At 33.7% G+C, this 9,453-nt stretch overlaps 1 protein-coding gene across 1 annotated transcript; it reads right to left on the bottom strand.

Moving 5' to 3' along the window:
* Positions 1–5,865: 5,865 nt before the first annotated feature.
* LOC127093663 (2-oxoglutarate-dependent dioxygenase 19) lies at positions 5,866–7,268 on the bottom strand. The gene is made up of 4 exons (XM_051032596.1): positions 7,092–7,268; positions 6,731–6,954; positions 6,291–6,621; positions 5,866–6,114 (listed from the first exon to the last, which is right to left on the bottom strand). Exons 1-4 carry the CDS (start codon positions 7,266–7,268, stop codon positions 5,866–5,868), a joined length of 981 nt encoding a protein of 326 aa, XP_050888553.1.
* Between the last annotated feature and the right edge of the window lie 2,185 nt (positions 7,269–9,453).

The raw sequence follows: 9,453 nt of genomic DNA, 5'->3' as shown, positions 1-9,453 counted from the left end.
CACGATATTGGAGTGCCTTCAATAATGAATAAGTATCCCGCAATACTCCTCTCCTCGTCTTAATCTCCATTGGAATTTGAATAACTGTGGCGATATGCTTATCCATCTATGTTGGTCTTCTTCTGCCTTGATACCAATACACCATGATCAATCATACCCTTTATGTATCTCAACACCCCTTTAACTCCAGTGATATGATATATTGGGGTTTCTCCATGAATTTGCTCAAAAGTTTGACACTTTGACAGATGTTTGGCCTGGTGTTACAAAGATACCTCAAGGATCTAATGTTTTTTTGTACAATGTTGCACTTATAAACTCATCATTTGTCTACTTCCCCAACTTTGCTCTAGTTTCTAATGGCGTGATAGGTACATTACAATTGTTCATCTTGAACCTCTTCAAGATATCTTGGGCATACTTTTTCTAGTGTAGGAACACTCCTTCACCCGTGTCTTTGAACTCCATCCCCAATAAATATGACAATTTCCCTAGGTCGGACATTTCAAACTCATGCATTAGCTTCAACTTGACTTTTCTTATCTATGCTTCATCTGCCTCTGTAATCAATAAGTCATCTACATCCAAGCATAAGATTATTCGACTGACCCTGTCTGTATCATTAACATACACTCCATGTTCAGAGATACACTTTGTAAAGTCTGCTTTGATCAGGAAGTTGTATATTCTCTTATTCCAAGGTCTTGGGACTTGCTTCAAACCATATAGAGATTTCCTCAATAGGTACACCTTTGACTCATGCCCTTTGATTTTGAATCCTGGTGGTTGACTAACATATACTTCTTTAAAACGTCCATTCAGATATGCTGATTTTACATCCAACTGGTGTATCTTCCACCCCCTGTAGGTTGCTATTGACACAACAATTAGCAAGTGTGTAGATTTTGTTAAAATCAATACCAGGTTCTTGCAGAAAATCTCTCGCCACTAGTCTTGCCTTATGCTTGGCAATTTCACCGTTTGTCCTTCGTCTCAGCTTGCAAACCTACAACACATTAATTGGCTTCTTGATTGACTCTTCTACAAGTTCCCATGTCTTGTTCTTCTCAACTTCCGTGAGTTCTTTTTTTCATGGCTGCCAACCAATTTAAATCATTCATGGCTTGATTCAAATTGATCGGTTCTGCTTCGGCCACCATCATTTCTTCTTATATTAAGTCACCATCTACATCGACTACTTGATATGGAAATCTCTCATATCTAGCTATCATTCTCAACTCACTTCTTTCTTGAGTCAATCTCCTAAAATTTTGCTCATGTGGTTCTTCATTTTGATTGGTTGGGACTTCAGTTTGTTGGTCTTCTTCACACATAGTTGTAACTGTATCCATTTCTTGTCGAACTGACCCATGACTCTAATCCACACTTTTCTTTCATCCACTAGAACTTATAGCTTGTATGAAGCTTGAGGAAAATCACATGTTTATCATCATTTGGTGAATACAACTTGTATGCACCAATCAAATAATAACCTATGAGCACCATAACCTGACTTCGACCATCTAGCTTCTTCCTCAATTCTTCAGGTATATTCCTGAAACACATTGATCCACACACTCTAAGACGATTAAAATTTAGCTTCACGCATGTACAAGCCTCATAAGGAGTCTTCTCGGCCAACTTCTTTGTTGAACATCTATTTAGAATGTATATTATTATCGAAGTTGCTTCACCCCAAAATCTCTTTGGAATATCTTTAGCTTTCAACATGATCCTAGTCATATTCAGTATAATTCAATTCTTCCTCTCATCTATGCCATTATGATGATATGTATAAGGTGCAATGACCTCATTCTCTATACTTCCTCATTGTAAAATCTCGAGAAGTGTATTCACCACCACCATCAGCTCTCAATTTCTTCAACTTGCATCCACTTTGTTTCTCGACATGCAATTTGAACTTCTTGAACTTTGTGAGTAACTCACTCTTCCTTTCAATAAGGTAAATCCACACATATATAGTGAATTCATCTATGAAGGTTAGGAAATAGTAGTTACCTCCATTCAAACTTACTTCAAATGGTCCACACATATCTGAGTGAACTAGCTCCAAATTTTCCTTTGAACTCATGGGCAAGTAATGCTTGAACGCTTTCCTAGCATGCTTTGCTTTGCAACATTCCTTACATATTTAACTTGGTTCTTTCACCTGAGGTAAGTCATGCACCATCTTCTTCTGGTTGACCATACCTAAGCTTCTGAAGTTTAAATGTTCACACCTGTGATGCCATAGCCAGTTCTTGTCTTCTTCTGCAGTCGAAGCAAGACACTTGTGATAAACCGTGTTAATATCTACTTTGAAGGTCATGTTGTCTTCTAATGGTGCTTTTAGAATCAACCTTCAATCACCATGAGATACCTTTATCTGATTCTTTTCTAACTTCATGTTGTACCCTTTTGAGAGTGACTGACCTACACTTATCAAGTTACTTTTCATCGAAGGTACATGCAACACATCAGCGCTGCTGGATTTTCGGTCACCCTTTTTGACAACAAAGATATCTCCTTTTCCACCTGATGTGATGTGTTTTATATCTAAAAATTTATCACTTTCTCAATTGATTCATATAGCTTGGTGAACTAGTTTTTATTACCAGTCATATGGTTACTGCATACTAAATCCATGTACCACATGTTGGTTTACTCAATGTTTAACTGAGTGTTGACCATGAGTAACACATAATCAGAATTACTATCTTCATCATGTGCACAATGCACTTCATCGCTATCTTTTTCTCGTGCTTTCTTTTTTCTTCGACAGTCTCAAGCATAGTGGCCAAATCATTGACAATTGTAACATTGTACCTCCTTTATGTCAACTTTCTTCCCGGAGTACTTGTTACCCATTCCTTTCTTGACCGAATCATAATGATTATGTGAGTTCTTGCTTGACTTCTAATTATTAGCAAGATTCTTTCCCTGCTTCGTCTTCTCTTTCCAGATTTTTTTAATGAATCTTGCTTGTAGTTCCTGTTCATCCACCTTCTCCCTTTTCGAGTTCCTCTGCTTCAACCTCATCTCACAAGCCTCTAATTAAGTTTGGAGTTCTTCTAACTTCATCTCATCTAGGTTACTAGATTATTCAATTGACACCAGAATATAATCAAAATTCACAGTCAAATATCTCAATACTTTCTCAATCTTCTGCAAATCATTGATTGATTTATCACATACCTTCATCTGGTTTGCCAGCAACACCACACATGAAAGGTGTTTTGAGACTGATTCATCTTCCTTGATCTAAGTCATCTCAAATTGCTTTCTCAACAACTACAACTTCACCCTTTTTAGTTTTCATCTCCGTCGTACAATTTCTTCAACTTTTCTAACACCCTTTTAGCCGATTCTTCTTCAATTATCTTATCGAACACATTAGGATCCATACACTTATGAATCAAGAACATAACATTTCTATCTTTCTTTCTTTGTTCCTTGTGTGCAACTTGCTGAACATCGTTCGCATTCTCTTCCATTGCAGGTACTCCATCATTCACGATTTCAACCACATCTTGAAATCTGAAGATGACCTTCATCTGCACAACCCATATTTCATAGTTCTCCCCTTTGAAAACCAGTAGATTCACTGTAAAATTCACTCATATTGTGTTTTCGTTTGCCATTACAGATTCTCTCAGAATTGCAACCTGGGCTTCTTGATACCAATTTGTTGGAACAAAAAGGGTTTTCAAGAAAGATGAGAGAAGAAGAAGAAGAGATAAGAGAGAGAGAGAGAGAGAGAGAGAGAGAGAGAGAGAGAGAGAGAAACTTAATAGTAGAAATTAGGATTTGTATTGAGTGAAGTTGTTAGAATTTACATCATACAATACCTTTATATAGGAAATTAAACTCTAGACCCAAAACTATACAAATCGACCCAAACCCAAAATATACAAGTTATATTTTGGCTTAGACACAACAACTTAAATGTTGTATTCGACTTAGTTGAATACAAATGACCATACATATCGACTAGCTACTTCAATATAGTTGAATGCTAGTTTTTGACATAATATTGAATTATAACTTCTAACACACATCCTAATTCATGTTCTCGAGACTTCTCTTCAACTTATCGAACCTGACTTTCTTCAGGGGTTTGATGAGTATGTCAGCTAGTTGACATTATATCTTGCAATGCTCAAGTTAAAGCTTTCCTTTGTTAACTTGATCCCTTAGAAAATGATACTTCCTCTCTATGTGTTTACTTCAATCATGACACAGGGTGATCTGCGGACATGACGTAAAATGGTTTGGCAATAGTGTTTCTTGTAAATTAGTAAGTAATTCAAATATTGATTTCTAGAGTGTTGTCCCCTAGTTTATTTCCCTCACTTCAGGATCTTAGGCCCAAAGTTAGTGGTTCGTGCATTAGATAAATGACTCTTAGCGCTGGAATGTGGGGATTAACTTTTCCCAACTTTCGGGCGTCTCAAAGACCAATTGGGAGAAAATCCAAAATATCCTTATCAATTTTTTCCTAATCTTGATTTAGCTAATGTTTGGCGGCGTAATGCTTATGGATTTTTGGTTAAGTCTACTTAATCAAGGCTGGGATTTATCTCTATAGTAGGTTCCCATTAAGATCCTCTCTTGTTATGTGTTCTAAAGGTTCTTGGGAAATCAAGCGTGCCCAACAACATTCAGGTATTTTTTTGAAGGCTCCTTCTAAATAGGCTCCCAACTAGAGATGAGCTTACTAAGCGAGGGTTCCTTAATAGACTTCACAATCTTTTATGCCCTCTGTTTGGGTCCCAAAGAAAGTCACTTTTATCATTTTCATTGTTGTCCTGTGGTATCCCGAGTTTGGCAAATCATCTTGGACATGATCATGCTTCTTAGGATGCCTCTTTATGCTTCAATGATAGATAATAAGAAGGATTTTGGAAATCTCTTAAAGGAAGGACCGAGAAGAATCTCTGTCTACTATTTTGGCTTTCAATGACTTAGTTTGTTTGGTTAGCTAGAAATCTATTTTCGCTTTCAATGACTTAGTTGTTTGGTTAGCTAGAAATGATATCCTCTTTAATGGAGGCCATTTAGATGTGAAGAAAAATAAGAGATCCTCTAAATCTCCTTTTAGGATTGGTTTGGGGTTAAGTCCAAACCCATAGAATCAAGCAAGAATGATTGGTTTTTAAATCTTTTAACTTGTATTCGCTAGTTTTAGTTGAATTCTTTATTATTCTCTTCTATCTTTTTGTATTAGAGTTGAATATCCCTTATATTTATATTAATGTATTTTCTCTTTCTTATATTTACATTAATGTATTTTCTCTTTCTTATATTTAAAAAATGGCATTTATATTTGAGAAGGCTTGGATTCTATTCATACCAAGCCGATACATTCCCATATATTAAAATGCATTAAAAAAACTCCAACTAACTCGGAGGGACAATGTCCTACGTCATAGGATTTATTACAGAAAAAGCCAAACTCTCGAGCAACAATGATTAAGAAAATAACATATGTGATCCATTAACTAAGACAATACAGTAAACATCACATGTATAATGTGTTATGTGTCTCCACAATACTCATCCCTTGTTTGGGACCAGGCTGGCATCAAACAACTTTTTCAAAAATTAAGGAAGTATAAATGAATATTATTATTATTTATTTATTTATTTATTTTCACTAATATGTGATGTGTGAGAGAGATGGGAGAAAAACACATAGTATTAATATAAAAAAAATAGCAACACATTATTTTACGCTCTCACAATTTACTACAATCTCTTACTCAGATTAATATTCATGCGAATCAGATAAGTTTCTTTTAAAACAATGAGATTCACATGAGTTTTAATCAAATAAAAGATAATGTAGTAAGTATATTACATCATTTACGCTAGCTTAATGAGCTCAAGTGATGATTGTAAATCGATCAGGTTGTCTCCATTTGCTTCCAAGGATTCTCTGTAAGTCATTCCAATGTAAGTCTGTGGATTTTCATCATCAACAAACTTTGTATCTGGGACAACAAATTTGTCTAACGAAGGTCCATGAAGAGTAACAATAGATATCCTTTGCACTTTGTTGTTGTTAACAAGAACTCGATGGACATGACTCTTATATTTCCCATTAGTTAAGATCTACAATCAAATCAAATGAATAGTTCTATATCTTCTATTAAAAAAATTTTAAACTATTTATTGTTCGAACTCATGTCAAACAGTGTAATGTTCATAACTCTAATTTTTAATTTTTAATGCTGGTGTGTTAATTGAATATTAATAATTGAAAAATAAAATTAATTATAATAAAGTACCTCAAGATGATCACCAAGTTGTATGAGTATGGCATGATGAGGAATATAAACATTAATCCAGTTTCCTTGATGTGATAGAATTTGAAGACCCCCATTTACATCTTGCATTAGGGTGATAACAAAACTAGGATCAGTGTGGTCAGTGAGACCAATATCACTCTTGGCCTCAGAATTAGGTGGATAAATATTCATGGTTATTACATCGAACCCTAACTTCATGTCCAATGCCTTCTCTATGTAGTTTTCATCAAATCCTAAGTTTTTTGACATCGCCCTTGCTAATCCAAGTGCAATCTTTCTCATTTCATTGTTATATTCTTCTGTAACTTTGCTGATGAACAAAATTATCAAAATTATTGTGAATTTAAATTACAAAATATAATAATTTTATCATTAAATTTCTTTTATTAATGTGTCATTAAATTAAATATTATGTATACCTCAGACTTATTGGATTTGAAGGAACTTGATCCTTAGGATGTGCAATGACTTTAAGATATTCTCTATTTTCTCCGTCATTAGCATTTTGTCGCCATTGAAATTTATCCGAAGGATGCTTTTTATAGGAGATCCTTCTCTCATCGACAGTTTTTGGATCAAAATAATCAGAAATTCTTTTCAAAACAGTTTTGAGTACATCATCTGGCATTGTATGATTTACCAGCTGCGCATATCAAGTAGAAATAAATATATATTAAGGTCTAAAATGTTGTAGAAAATTTATTACGTACTTAACCACATTTTTTCTTAAGTATATATAATAGTATCATAAAGATGAGCTCGACCAAGAATTTAACTTACATAGAAGAAGCCATATTCCTCACAAGCATGAGCAAGGAGTTGAAGAGCAATAGATCTTTGATCAGTGTCATCAGATAATAACATAGAGTAATCAATTGTGGGTATTTCTTCATCAGAAGCTGGGTAGTTATCATTATGTTGGTGATCTCCCAATAAAAATGATGTTGTTTCCACCATTATAAATATTAAGAGATCAATAAAACTTTATATCTTATATATGTAAGCTCAATGTGCAATATCATTTGTGTTATATCCTTCATCTATATATAGTTGTGAGTCTGAAAACACAAATGTTTGTATATAGTTCTTGAATATTATACTCCCTCCGTCCGTAAATAATTAAATAATTGTTATAGTTTATTATAATAAATGAAAGAAAGAGAATAATATTTTTATCAAAATATTCTTGTTTATTAGAGGGTGTTATCAAATGATCATAAATGGAGAGTGTGAGAATAATAAATTGAGGGTATTAATTAGAGGGTATAATTGAAAGATAAACATTAAAATTGCATTTAAAACTAAAATGAGACACTTGTTTTGGGACAAATAATTTTATAAGATGCGATAATTATTTTGGAACAGAGAGAGTATCAATATTTAAATATAGACAGATGAATTTGAAAAAGTTCTTTAAGTCAAATCTCACATTGTGTATTAGATGAAAAAATTCATTAGTCTCACATTGATTATATGAAATATCTAAACTAGCTCATTTCATTATATAAGAGAATTCATTCTTTCATTCAAAAACACACCAAAAACTCATTTTATTGAGTTTTTTTTCCCTTACTTATTCTCATAACTCTGCGTTTTTCGAATTGTCGAAACGACAACTTTCTCCCCCTTTCTTTCTACTCATTGAATTTTTCAGGTACTTTTTTGAATTATCCTTAGAGAATTATTTTAATTTCTCCTTGTTTGAGTTGAGAAATTATTAAGTATAATTTTTGAATTCTTTTTAGAGAATTATATTAATTTCTCCTTGTTCGAGTTGAGAAATTATCAAATATAACTTTTGAATTCTCTTTAGAGAATTATTTGAATTTCTCTTCGTTTGAGAAATCATTTTGAATGATCAAATGGTCATTATTGAATTCTCTTTGGAGAATTATTGGAATTTCTCTTAGTTTGAGAAATTATTATGAGTGACCATTATGCAGAGTGTATTTTTAGACCGATTATCTACCGTGCAAGTAGTAATCTTACAATATAGAACAAAACTGTTTTATCCTGGAGACGGCACGGTAGTAATTCGTCTGCTTTGCATAACTTTGGACAATGCATCATAACCTCTTAAAGAGAGCGACTTGGTCCGCAACCCGACCTTGTAATTTCTTCTCTGATTGATTTTCAAAATCCAAAATCAACAATGTTAAGACATTTTCAAAACTACCATGGCTACCAAAGAAGTTATTGGTAACACTGCGGCCGCTGTAATTGACAAACCATTCAAGTTTGAGGGTCTTCACTTCAAACGTTAGCAGGCTAAAATGAGTTTTTTCCTAATCTTAAATGAAGTTGCCAACGTTATGACTGAGGACATTCCCGTTGCTCCTTCTGGATCATCTGAACAAACTAATGGTAAGAATTTTGTGGATTCATATGAAAATGCTAAAACTGTTGAATCTGCTTCGAATGTTTTACAGCTTAGAAAAGAAATCACCTATATGTAAAGAGAATTCTAATCTATACAAAATCATATTTTGACAAGACTCACAGATGATATGTATATTATTATAGTAGATGCGATACTACAAAACAGGATTGAGAGACTTTGGAAAACAAGTATGACATATAAGCTATAACAAAGAAGTATGTTGTTAGTCGCCACCTTAAGTATCAAATGGTAAAGATGAAAGGTGTGTGGAGACTTAATATTACGAACTTCAAGAGATTGCTTATGAGAATATCAAAAGGTATGTGTTTAGATGAACCATTTCAAATTTCCTTTATTGGTAAATATGCCCCTAGTTTAAAAGATTTTTAAAATTCTGATTCGCCACAAACAAAAGAAAATTTAATTGGGAGTCTGATTATCCGCCTTTGAATTAAAGAAGAATCTTTGAGATAAGCGTAAAAAGAAAAAAGAATTGGTTGTTTCTATAACATAAAGAAATTTGGTATAGTTCTGAAGTCATTTGCAAATAATTAAAGAATTAGAACCACGATGTTGTGAGCCGAATTAAGAATGAGAATCCTTACAGGGCCCAAATTACTCCAATTTACAAGCAACAACCACCACCATCACCACAAAGAAATGACACTGGTGTTTTCTCTTGCTTCAATTGTGAAAAACCAGGTCATATGATTAAGAAATATAAGATCGAGTTTAAACCTTGTGTTTCCCCTAATGCATAGG

This window comes from Lathyrus oleraceus, chromosome 6, assembly GCF_024323335.1.
Source record: "Lathyrus oleraceus cultivar Zhongwan6 chromosome 6, CAAS_Psat_ZW6_1.0, whole genome shotgun sequence".
Lineage (NCBI taxonomy): Eukaryota > Viridiplantae > Streptophyta > Magnoliopsida > Fabales > Fabaceae > Lathyrus > Lathyrus oleraceus.
Note: the sequence above shows the minus strand (reverse complement) of the source record. Positions and strands in the feature narration are given on the sequence as shown.

Excerpts from the sequence above, each read along its gene's own strand:
- LOC127093663 (XM_051032596.1), bottom strand. The coding sequence starts at position 7,268 with ATGGTGGAAACAACATCATTTTTATTGGGAGATCACCAACATAATGAT. Across the intron at positions 6,955-7,091 it reads AGGAATATGGCTTCTTCTAT|CTGGTAAATCATACAATGCC; the intron begins GTAAGTTAAATT and ends TGATATGCGCAG. Across the intron at positions 6,622-6,730 it reads TCAAATCCAATAAGTCTGAG|CAAAGTTACAGAAGAATATA; the intron begins GTATACATAATA and ends TTTGTTCATCAG.